General features: G+C 49.4%; 3 protein-coding genes across 3 annotated transcripts; 1 reads left to right on the top strand and 2 right to left on the bottom strand.

The window, feature by feature from the left end:
- Nucleotides 1–346: 346 nt before the first annotated feature.
- T310_0818 (uncharacterized protein) lies at nt 347–1,910 on the top strand (the record flags this gene model as incomplete). The annotated part of the gene is made up of 9 exons (XM_013476271.1): nt 347–403; nt 636–645; nt 797–862; nt 916–938; nt 1,008–1,045; nt 1,095–1,232; nt 1,319–1,568; nt 1,679–1,815; nt 1,880–1,910. 9 exons carry the CDS (start codon nt 347–349, stop codon nt 1,908–1,910), a joined length of 750 nt encoding a protein of 249 aa, XP_013331725.1.
- A 738-nt stretch (nt 1,911–2,648) lies between these two features.
- Nucleotides 2,649–4,978, bottom strand: T310_0817 (GTPase activating protein for Arf; the record flags this gene model as incomplete). The annotated part of the gene is made up of 4 exons (XM_013476270.1): nt 2,649–4,493; nt 4,553–4,663; nt 4,771–4,787; nt 4,864–4,978. 4 exons carry the CDS (start codon nt 4,976–4,978, stop codon nt 2,649–2,651), a joined length of 2,088 nt encoding a protein of 695 aa, XP_013331724.1.
- Nucleotides 4,979–7,195: 2,217 nt separating this feature from the next.
- On the bottom strand, nt 7,196–9,571 carry T310_0816 (uncharacterized protein; the record flags this gene model as incomplete). Its single annotated transcript, XM_013476269.1, has 4 exons — nt 7,196–8,151; nt 8,313–8,427; nt 8,484–9,010; nt 9,073–9,571. 4 exons carry the CDS (start codon nt 9,569–9,571, stop codon nt 7,196–7,198), a joined length of 2,097 nt encoding a protein of 698 aa, XP_013331723.1.
- Nucleotides 9,572–12,473: the final 2,902 nt, after the last annotated feature.

The raw sequence follows: 12,473 nt of genomic DNA, 5'->3' as shown, positions 1-12,473 counted from the left end.
TCTATCACCGGGATTATCACCAGGATAATGAGCTGTTCCAGACACTAATTGCGCTATATACTCCATATGTTGCTGTTATTCCGCTCTCCCCGGCGGCGAAGTGCATTAACTAGCATCTTACTGTCACTTTCACACTATTATTATTGGCTTTGCTTATCTAGGCTTGTAAGCAACAACGCCGAGGCTAAATCTGCAGTTCGATCGATTAGGATCATGAGGGGAAGCGGATGATATAAGCGCGCCTTCGCTGTCTTATATTCCGTTCACATTCGTGCACTGGTTGTTACTCATCCAACTTCGAGATCGTTTTTCTCACATTGCTGCCTCATAGACGAGACACTTCAAGATGGCTGAAACAACAGGCGCTGTTGGTCCGAACGACCCCTTCGATGCTGATATTCAGGTGTGTTCCGTCTACAATCCACGATCGTCAGGCAAGAATGTCTAACAGCTCAGGTCTAAGGCGGATGAGACTGATTCGAGTCTTGGAGAGGACCTGTTCGCAATTGCATCCTGTAGACTCTTTCCTGCTGGCCCGATGGCTAATACTTGGTACTAGTTCGACTTATACGGCTTCTCTCACCTCATCCGTTCTGAATTATCGACAGGAAAATGGCAGAACTTACCATGGATAGCACGATGGGAGTATGTATATGCGAAATCTAACGTTAGTAATCTCTTTCTAATGACCTACAAGACTACCTCTGACCCAATGACGGAGAGGAACAAGACCGGTTGGATATGATGCATGAAATGATGCTGACCATGATGGATCGGAAACTGTTCCTTGCACCAGTGGGAAACTCCCCACGGCGTGTTATCGATCTCGGTACTGGGACTGGAATCTGGGCTATCGACTTTGGTAAGAGATGGCCAAACAGAAGATTTGCAACATAAATTCACTTATGGTGGCAGGTGATCAATTTCCCTCTGCAGAGGTATGGTATTTCTTTTGCTCCATGTTCAATAACAACTGCACTTTGGCTAAGTAAACTCCTCTTGTCCAGGACATTGGTACGGACCTAAGCCCTACTCAACCTTCGCTGTAAGTAACCTCATACACTTTTTTAACAGTCTTGACTAACAAAAAAAAGGGTCCCTCAAAATGTGGGATTCCTCGTGGATGACATGGAGGATGAGTGGACATACGAGAATAAGTTCGACTTTATCCATGCGCGTTTCCTGGCATCTTCTCTCAAGGACTACAAAAAGGTGTTGAAGCAATGCTACAAGTTAGTTCTCCTCCTCCTCCTCCTCCTTCTTCATATCCTTCCCGGTATAGCCAGTCCATGCTAACTTGTTCTTCTCCCTATTCTAGCAATACCGTTCCCGGAGGATGGGTCGAATTCCAAGACTGGGACATGTATACATATTCCGAGGATGGAACTTTGAAGGACGCATACCTGGAACGGTACAACAAGGAAGTCACGGAGGGGTTCAAGAAAGCCGGATACGTCGTGAGTCCGGGACCACATTTGGAAGCGTGGTTCCCTGAAGCAGGCTTTCAAAACATCCACGTCCAGAAATACCGCGTCCCTTTGGGGACCTGGCCAAAGGATCAACACTACGTATGTATATATCAGTCTTGCATGTGCACGGTGGAGTGAGTTGAGCGGTCAGCTGATATAATGATGATGGTGATATCAAGAAAAAGCTAGGACCCTGGAACCTCCTACAGGCCGAGTCCGTGTTCGAAGCCGCCGCGATGGCGGTCTTGACGAGATTTCAAGGCTGGTCCAAGGATGAAGTGACGGTGCTGGTTGCCAGAACTAAGGAAGACGCGAAGAATCCAAAAATCCATTCAATGTTTGACTTGTAAGGGTCTTTCCTTGATTTTTTTTTCTTTTGCTGTTAGGTGATATTTAACTTCTTTTCCCAGTTATGTTGTCTACGGTCAGCGACCAGAGTAATAATGATGGAACCCTACTGATAATAAATTATGGAGCGTATATGTATGCAAAATTGGGTATTGATTGATCGATTGATTGATCGACTGCAGTCTCTCAACCTAAGTCCTCCTCCAACAGGCAAGAAAAAAAAAGGTGTGCTATACCCGAACAAACAAAACCATTATCCCACTCAACGCTGCATTGCATTGCATGCATGCATACTCCGTATATCTCTTTTTTTCCCTTTTTTTTGTTTTTTGTTTTATTTCCCCCCTTTTTCCATTTGCCGCTTTTTTTTTTTAAAATAATTCTCTCCCTCCCTGCTCTGTACATCACGATACTATCTCGTTCTCTTTGCCCTTTTTTTGTCCTTGCTTGCAAGTCTCAAGAGACAGACAGACAGACAGACAGACAGAGGGACAACAAGACAAGAAAAACCCTGGCGTCCAACGCCAACAACCCAGTTATGTATGTATGTAATGGTAATGCAAGGGACCAGAAGTAAGAAGAAGAAAAACAACATAACCTTATCAGCCGACCCTGTCGAAAAGTAAAAAAGAAAAAAAAGAACATTTCTCACAGATACATATCCAACAATGTCCACATGGTATGCAATGTGATGCAACGCAATGTAATGCATGTATGTATGTATGTATGTACCTATGTACTGTACGTATATGTACGTTTCTGGTTTATGCACAACTGGATTTTTTTTTCTCTCAAGCACACACACCACATGGCGAGTTGGTAGTTGGTTCACTAAGCGTATCGTGCACTCAGATTTGCAAATGCATCGGGACTGTGACGGCCACTCTGCAGTCCGTTGACGTCAACGCTGCCTTGGCTCATATGGCCCCTTGGAGGGATATTGTTCATTTGGGGTGTTTTGGATCCAAGGCCAATTCCAAGCCCAGATGGAGCTGTGGAGCCTGGCGCAGCGGCTGTCGTTGACGGCTGCGAGCTAAACGGTGTCGTTGAACTCAGGAAGGGGTTTCGTGACCCTGAAGTCGGCGATCCCATGGGTTCTGGCATTGTGGCACTACGTTGTGGGGTAGAGATGTTGAACGACGACTGGGTCTGCGGCGTAGATCCCAATGAATTGGTCAACAGCGATGGAGCTGGACTGGGACCTGCTGAAAACTGCGACTGGTCCGACGATTGCGGCGTCTGCTGCGCCTGCTGCGTCTGTTCCGTCGTGGAAGACGAAGACGGGGGCGGGGCGAGATTGTACAGAGCCAGGATACTGTTCTTATCGATCCGACCAGTCTTCTGTGGTGCAAGCTGCTGAGGCTGGTTCTGAAAGGTGGGCTGCGACGGGTAAAGAGATTGAGGTTGCGCTTGAGGCTGCTGGAAAGTGATCGATGGATTGGCACTGGCTGTCATCGATGCAAATGGATTAGATGAAGTTTGGGGTGAGCTGTACTGTTGTTGCTGCTGCTGCGGTGGCGGCTGAGAGAAGATAGACGTAGAAAAGGATGGCGTCGGGTCTGTATATTGCCTTTGCTGGCTTGGTGCTGAGAAGACAGATGCAGACGCCGACGGTCCAAGCTGGGCTTGTGACGAAGCATGGCCAAAGAAAGGGTTCGATGGTGAGAGACTCCGAGTTTGAGGGGAGTATGGATTTCCACCACTGGACTGTGCCGGAATGGCGGACTGGAAAAACGGATTGTAGTTGCTATTTAGTGGCTGGGGTGAGGACACAAGCGGGGATTGCAAAGACGGGAAAACTGGTGGAGTCAGCGGTTGTTGATAAGCAGCTGGCCCTTGTTGTTGACTGGGATAGCCGCCGGTAGAATGGGGGAAAAGAGGCTGAGAAACTTGGAGGTTCTGAAATGACGCTTCTAGAGATTGTATCGAAGACTGTTGCGAAGACTGTTGGATCGTTGGTACATCGAAAGGATTGTATGACTTGGTTGGCGCCGCGCTGGAAGCGTTCTGCTGTGTCGGGTTCTTCTCATCGAGCCGATCAAAGGGGTTGGTAGATGTGCTGGGATTGGGACTAGGTTGAGGAGTCGTCTTTGGAACCGGTGTACGGGCTCCAGAGCCCGGACTGCTTCCTTCTCCAAGCCGAATCAACGATTCGATCGTTCTCTCCAAATTTCCGCTGAGGCCCTTAAGGATGGTAGCGTTCCGCTTGTCATCGGGGAAACCCATGTCCCTTAAGACCGCCAGCTTGGATTCAAATGATGAGCTCATCTCCCCTACGCTGGCGCCGAACACTCGAGACTGTTTGTTTATTGGGACTGGTGGCGATCGAGAACCGAACGTGTCGGATCGAGGGGACGACGGATTCGAGTTTTTGTCGGAGGATCGAGGGAGATGCGAAGTGGAAGAGACGGAGCGTAGACCGAATCCAAACTTCCTCCCGCTCTTGGGAGGAAGAGGCGGCGGAGAGTCCTCCGACGACTTGTGAGTATGATAGCCCGAGTCGTCCCTGCTGGGGGGCTTCGGCTTGCCATCCTCCAAGCTCCGGTGTTCGTACTTCTGCCGTATGAACCGCTCCATCGCAGAGTCGGCCTCGTCAATGTCGATAGGCACAGGTGGCTTGACGTTTCTCGGGTTGTATATCTTATTCACAGCCTCATTCCCGTTTTTCCTCATGTTCTGTGTCCAACATCAGCACAGAGTCAGCCGACTGAGCTTCCTGGTCCAAAAGAACTCACCTCCACCTGTTCGGATGTCCAGCTATCCATACTCAAGGACTTGACCTTGGAAATGTGCGTACCCATCTTGCGATGCAGTGCCGCGCACCGCATGCAGAGGAAGACACCCAACTAGAGACCCGTCCATCAGTAACTGTATATCGTCGTAAAAGAATGGAGAGAATGTGCCGATTAAGTTGACACGTGCGGCGGGGACGTTGTCGCATGCTTCGACTTACATTCCAACTGGCCCATCCTGGAGGAGAAATCCCACGTTAGTATCTAGCCAGCAGCTCTAGAGGACACTATGACAGATGATGGACCGCACTCACCTGGATTCCGTGCCTGACAATCGGCACACCGATCATTCCCCGGTACCGTGCGGATCAGCTCTTGCAGCGCCCGTTCATTCCGCGCCTGCTGGCGCTTGTTTGGCAGAGTCACCATCGCGTCTCAACAGTCCCGATCCGCAGGGTGGAACGAGTGAGAGAGAGGCGAGCGACGAGGAAGATTTCGTGTCGTAGTCGCAAGGACTAGGAAACGGCGTGGAACCGGTTCCCGGATTGGGCGTGAGGGGGGCGAAATTGAAAGTGGACGCGGACTTTCAGCCAGACAAGCAGAGGCATAACGAGTCATCGAAGCCGCATCGCAAGTGGGCTGTCTTTTTGCACGGAGGACCTGCAGACAAGTATCTCTCTCTTGGAGGCGTGACAGTTGGCTGTTCGTTTTCTCTTGAGTGGAGCCGCTGGCGCGGGCGATGGCAGATGCTTCCGGGGCGAGGACTATTTGGCTAAGTTAGCTCCCAGGCCAGACTCCACCGTTTTTTTCCCTCTCCGGAAGACTGGTGACGGCGGAGGGTCTTCAACTCAGGGGCAAATGCTGCTAGTACGCCGCAAATCTACTAGAATTGCGAGGATATGCAAGCGCATGGAGAAATACAGACAAGTCACATTGACGCTCTCCCAGCCTTACGCTGGGAACTCCATTATTCCTCCTCCGTTTCCGTACTCCGTACTCTGATTTACACGCTGTATCTACTGCAATTGATTCGAACGCCAACATTGTAACGCTGCTTGAGATGGCGTTGATAACAATAACCGCACAACAGATGTCACCCTGCGGTTAAACCTTGAGCGGCCTGAACGATGGACGATTGAATTAATCGCACGCGAGACTATCTAACCGCCGCCCCGAACCACGTTAAAAAAAGCCCGACGAGGGTCGGTGCTCCCCGATTGTGATGCCTAACAACGCAATACCAAGCACTAGTTGGCTAATAATAACGCCAATCATTTATCGATAGTTGAGCAGTGCACTGATCCTGTTGCAATTACTTGGCACTCCCAAAATAAGGGAGCAAATAGGCACTGTACAGTAAAAATACGATATGTCGGGGCAGCAGGTGACTCCCTCGCCATGGCACTCAAGATCCTTTACAGAACCCCAGCACGGTGAGGAAGCCTTATTATGCCCAGCTTCACTCTAGTACGCCAATATGACCTACCATCCTATGGACGGCACAAAAGGCCAGGAACTGGAGGTTGATTATGCGTTCATGTCTCATGAAGTGTGAATGACGAGAAAAAAAGAAGGAAAAAGAAAACACACGCCGGCGAGGCCTTGGCGGTTTTTTAGTTGCGAGTGGCTTAGGCGGGCACATGACTTGCGTTTCGGAACGGAGGAACTTATTATTTCGACGGCATCCACAGAAACAAATTTCCTTTCGCTTTTTTTCGTCCACTTAACTTTTGTATTACCACTTCACGACTACTGATAAACCGTCTATTCTTTCAGTGATTCCCCTCAATTGCTCACCAAGAGGACATTCCTTCGCAGAAGGACGAGCTTGAATCGCATACTCCACTGGATGTTGTGGATATTGCAAGGCACACAGCAGAAAAAATTGACAGAACTACTCGACAACTCGACGTAAACAAAGAGACACAGCGAAGAAGGAGGAGAAGCAAAAAAAAAGGAAGAAGGGAGAGAAAACAACTACCCACCAGTTCAGCGTCTATGGTTTCCCACGTGTATTCCATAGATTTCGCTCGTTCGGTGGGAGAGCAAACCTCATCCAGTTTTAAGCAGGACTGGCGTCTACTCCACCCTGTTGTTTGCATATCAATCAAGCAGCAGGACTATTCTCATGACGGACATTTAGAGTACTGTTTTCCTTCTAGATTGGTTATTGATATATGTGAATGAAGATATATATATCTTGAGATATTGTTTCAAGTTGTACATACAAGAATGAGAACGATGGATGAATTCCTTCGCACATTAGGTCAAGCCTATCTGGCAATACACGCGGTATCAAGCGAGACAGCAAATAGGACGTCCGAAAAGAGGGAAAAGAAAAAGGTAAAGAAAACCCAAACTAGACTCCTCTCTCCCCTAATGATTCCTGCTATTATACACTAGATCAGTACAGAAACATTTCTTATGGGGCGCCTTTCACCAGCTCAACTTTGCCTCCTGCTGTGATCGGGAAACACAGAGGCGAGGAAGGTGGCCAGAAGCCTCTGAGTATTCAGCGCGAAGAAATTAGTCTCTACAGACGGCTCTGCAAGCGTCGTGATTTTCAGATTTCGATACTGAGCGACCTCTGGTAACAGCACCTCGGTTAGCCGTGGCGTTCTTTTTACTCAGGGAGTATAATGGAGATCACATACTTCTTTTGTACTGCTGCTTGATAGCTTGGATTTCACACACAAGCTGGCGTACATTTCCATCCTGAATCCTGCTGGTGTCGTGGAGCGGAAGAGCATGGCCGTTCCGCGAGTCGGCAGATCTGGTTCCTGCCCTGTTATGTTTGCCGTGAAAGACCTGGATGATGTTGCTGGCCCCTGCTTCCAGGTTCTCCAAAGCCTCCAGGGTCTCTTCTCGTGTCTCTTCTAGTTGGTCACGGCCATCTTCTCTGGAAAGGATGAGGTTATCGACAAGCGAGATCTGCACCTGGCTGATGACCACAACGAGGAGGATCGAGACACAGAGCATATGTCCCCATGCCCTTTCTTTGATGGACGAAAGCCTTTCCTTCACAAACTTGTCCATGTCAGAGAGGACGTTCTCCACAAGCTGTCTGTATATATCGAGGAATAGATGCTTTATGCCTCTGTTTATTAGACGTGAGGAGTTTACAGGAGGATTCTCTTCCACGCATTGATAGTGTCGCAGATTGTTGAGAATGGTCTTCGTGGCGTCTTCCGGTACGACGATCCGAATCGAGAGACATGTTACGACAAGAGTCATCTTCCATGCTCTCAGGAGGATTCCGTTGAGATCATTTCCATCTTCTCGCCCCTCATTGAAGCATCTCATAGTGTATGACCACATCGTCCCGAGAAGGAACTGGGTCCAGTATGCCCTGCCGCACGGAAAACAGGATCTGAGCCACTTCTTTATGCTTTGGCCATCTGTCACTGTCCTCTTGAGCCATCTGCTTAACATCTGACCTGTTTCCCCCCTGTTCTTCCAAGTAGGAACCACCGGAAGGCCACTCTTACGGTAAGTAGTCGTAGCCAACCCCTCGCCATCCGCATAGACCGCCCGTGAGTCGGAAGCCCCGGGCATCTTTGGGATGAACTCCATTCCGATGATCTCGATATTTTCTCCGAAACCTATATTCAACGGCAGAGGGAACTGGTTGTCTGTGAGAACGGTGCCGTGATTCTTGAGATAGCGACTGAACGCCTCCCTACTTAGTCGATGGGCGAGGAGACCTGATAGAAGACGCTTCAGCATCCCAGTGACGATTTCAGAGGGTGTGCTAAGGGCTAACCTGGTGACAGGGTTGCCGCGAGTTCTGCAAAGCTACGGTAGCAACCCTTCCACTTTCGATTTCTCTGGTTTGAGGCGATATCCGAACATTTTCTGCAAGGGCTGCCCCCGGAGCACTGTTGACTATCAGCCTCATACTTTCTGTGTTCTGGAAAACTACATAGACACTTACCTGCTCCCTGAGAGTCATGCAGCGCAAGCAGGAACCGACTTGTCGAACCGTGCGGGCATTATTTGCAGTCTCCGCCGGCAGATGAGAACCACGCTGACGCCCGCCTCTCCTTCTCCCTCCGTCAGATGCCTCATGATTATAGCTATTGATGCCGGGGCTACGAACCCCAATTGACGGGTCCTGTGGAAAGGCTTCGAGCTCAGACTGGCTGCCATGAAGAGGGCCGTAGTTGTTATCAAGAGACAAATTAGAGTCATCAGGGGCAGAAGCCATGGCAGCGTCGTAATACAGCCGCGTTTGAGTCTCTTGTAGACCATGCCATAGCTGTTCTCTGCTGTCTTGGGGGATACGTAGTTGGCTCCAGGGATCGTCACTCTGGTCGGCCAGAGTGGCAGCCATTTGCAGGCTTTCAGGATCATTCACTGTGGAATGTTCCAACATTTGTGCAGTGATTTCTGAGATCTGATAGCAGTCCTCCAATGGTGCGTTTGGAGATATTGGAGATTGTCCTTGTACACCTTGAAGATCTGCAAATGAGCTTAGTATACTATAGTACACACTAGCAGGGAAAGCACAAGACGAGACGTACCTTGCTGAGAGAAACCTAGAGCTTCTCCTTGATTGAAATCGGAGAGGTACGAGAAGTCCAAATTCATTTGGCTATGATAATTGGCATGGTTGCTGGTGCTTGCCTCGTCACTGTAGAAAGGCTGGTCATGCTGGCTACCGTCCCCGCATGCTTGATACAACTGGCTCGAGAAAGCATCGAGATTGGGCTGCGTCTGAGAATGCGAATCCGATGCTGTGGATCGTGTTTGGAAGCCTCCATAGGCACAGCCATCACCGTTGCCATAGTCGTCGGCCATCTCGCACTCGATATAGTCCCTTTCGACTGGGGTGTCATATTTAGCAGTGACGTTTACTTGCGGAAGAGCCAGGTGATTGCAAGCGCCCGGGGATGGATGAACGGCTTGATTTTCCCATGATGAAAAAGATGGGTCGTTGAGGACTGGAGTTGGAGAACGAGTATGAATTATCGGGATTCCCTCGGCGACAGAACGCCCTCTACGTTGACTGTCTCGTTTCATGTCGCGTGAGAGAATCGACAAAAAATTAAAACCCCTTTTATCCATTAAGACCGGAGGAAGCAAATAAATAGACTTTGGACGGATTTAGTGGAGTTTTCAGGAAATGGTAGAGACTTGTATAGAGAATGAATTTGTGTGTACATACATATACCTAGGTATATACGTACTGTACATATACCAGGTACTTACGCGTTTTCATATACCCTCATATCTCTTGGTGATGCACGCAATCGATCCAGGAAATCCATCTTTCCGGTTATATAGTCGAGGCGAGACCGGGCAATTGCCTGGGCAAAGCCGCCTCAAACATTGATTGTGGACCACTCGAAAAAATTACTTTCGTGACAATTCAATAAGAATGGCTGCATCGATGAGGCGGTTGCCCAAACCGGTATCCACCTGATCCTGCTGCGTTCTCTCTGACTAGGGAAGCTTCACACTGTGAGTAGTGGATCTCATAGAGGGCAAGGCAGACTTTGCTTGCAGAAGATGTCGTGTTCCTGACAATGAAACTGTGGACAGGGCTGTCATCTCAATTGTGAACAGACCTATCCACGCGGAAGTTGCGATACACTCCCGCGCAAGGCACCCTATAAGGACATCCGTGCACTGCTGCCTGCTCGTTGTCGATGTGTTGGCCTTGCGTGTGGCCTCATTCTCCGTGTGAGAAGCTCGTTCAGTAGCGTCACTCTCGCATCACTCTCCCTGCGCCTGACTACCCATTCCTGGCCTCACGCTTCGCGAGGCAAGACGGAAAACGTCGAAGCTGTTTAATATGTAAGTCTTGTTGCCTAGGTATTCTCTGTCCCTGCGCACCTGTGTGAAGCGGGCGTGAGCCCGGGTCCATTTGTCGAGTGTGCCTTGTTCAGGTCGCTGGTTCGCTGCGCCATCCGAGGCTGACAGGCCTGACGTCGGGGAAAAACCCTATGCTTCTCATTCCCAAGGAGCTTGCGATCACAGCCTCCTTTGCACAGCCCATTCTGCATAGTGGTGCTTGAAATGATGTTTTTAATTTTTCTTCGAGTCTCAAGAAAAACCGGATGCACTTTTCCATGCGAAAATCACCGGAAACCGGTGTCCTTTTGAATCGCAACCAGGGCACCGTTCCCCAGACGCATAGCGGCCAAGGCCACGTATTGCGATCCTACACGTCCAAATCGCGGTCTTTTAGGCATGAATGCAGAATCTAACCTATACCGAATTCGAGTTATTTTTGTTCACCGGTTGAATGGAATCAAGAAAATTGAGACCTGTGATCTACATATCAGCATTGGCTGCGGCTTCTGGTGCCATATTACCATCTGAGTGGACTCTTTTTTGCAGCTTTATATCAGTTGTCATTCTTTGGCATCAGATTTTTTTCAATTTCTCATGATTTGCTGCTCTGATATCAGATGTCGTTGTTACCATCTCGTTGAACAACATCGATCATGTACTTCCTTTGGCGCCATTCGCAGAACATCCGCGAAATTCGACACCAATCGGACTTGGCGAGGCTGAGCTTGCAGTATTCCCACTTGTTGAACGCGTGCTGCAAGTTATTTGAAGCTGAGTACGTGATATGGGCTTTTTGACCGTGTCAGCGCAGGTCATGCAGAGCGGGCAATGATTGGAGAGATACGTTCGTGCCTAGATATGGTTTGCCGGCAGTACGAAACAAATATCCAAATCTAAAGACACGGAGGAAAATGCTTTTGTTTCCAACAAACGCGCACTAATGATTCAAAGATGGAGGTCGACCTCAGAACTTCTCCTACCATGGTACAGCAAAGTCGAGCCGTCAATACCTCCGACATTTGATTAAGGGAAAGAGACAATTTTCATCCGGCCTGCTGGTTTCCTCGTGCATGCAGGTTACGTTGCCCTACACCAATTATTGATCGACCTCGCAATCCGATCCTATGAAAACTGTTCTCATAACCGCAGGTATGAAGACTTGATTGGAAAGCTGGCAAAACCCTATCATCAAGTCTGGTATGAGCATGTTGCATGTGCATTTGATGCTCTGCCCTGCTGCTGATTTCGGGTCTCCAGCTCCGTGACTGATTTCGATCATCCTGCGTGTTCATCCCAACCGGTCTAGGCACTGCCTGGAAATGGTGACCGATATACAATCGACAAGATAGACAATGCCACCTTTTATCGTCAGCAATAAATTGACACCACCAGCCAACTCCCAACTCTGAATCCTAGCAATCTACAAGATCTCATGTGCTGATGAAGCTACGAATTCGGAGCGCAAAAGACGCCTGTGACTGACGGAAGCTCTCTGCTACGCATATAGTACTCCGTGCCTAATCTTGTATTAGGTCGAGCCTATTTTCTACCTGATCTGGAGTGTGGCAAGGGAACTAGCCGGTTGGGTTAAAGTCGGTATGTACTCCATAGATCGGACACAGGTCACAGCCGGCACCCGCAACCTAGGGTACGGAATTCCTACCTCCGGTACCTATGTAGGGAAAGAGACTGGCCACTACCGAAAACCCTGCTGATGGTGAATTTGAGCCGTCCCTTTAGTAATAATCCAAGCCTGGAACCAGAAGCAATTCATTGACGGCAAGCGTGGCGACCAGCGAGCTGGCTACCCTCGGATTGGATCGGAAGAACCTAATGGGTTGCCGCCATGTGGCCAATCTGATCGCCTTCAACTGCGGGGGTCGAACCACCGGCCCATCGCCTGCATCCGATTACTAAGGCACGGTGCCTCCAGTACCTGGAACAGGTCCCTGCTGGATGGCAACCCTGTCATCTGCCGCGCACGATGGCCAGGACGCTTGGAAGCCAACGCGGAACGAGTTCGCTTTGTCGTTATTACTACACTGCCGGCAGGCGACGATCTAAGTCTTCTTGTCACGTCAGCTTCCAGCAGGCCCTGCGGTTGCATCATGTCATCTCCACTGGT

The sequence above is a fragment of the Rasamsonia emersonii genome (genome assembly GCF_000968595.1).
Source record: "Rasamsonia emersonii CBS 393.64 chromosome Unknown ctg1118621759965, whole genome shotgun sequence".
Lineage (NCBI taxonomy): Eukaryota > Fungi > Ascomycota > Eurotiomycetes > Eurotiales > Trichocomaceae > Rasamsonia > Rasamsonia emersonii.
Note: the sequence above shows the minus strand (reverse complement) of the source record. Positions and strands in the feature narration are given on the sequence as shown.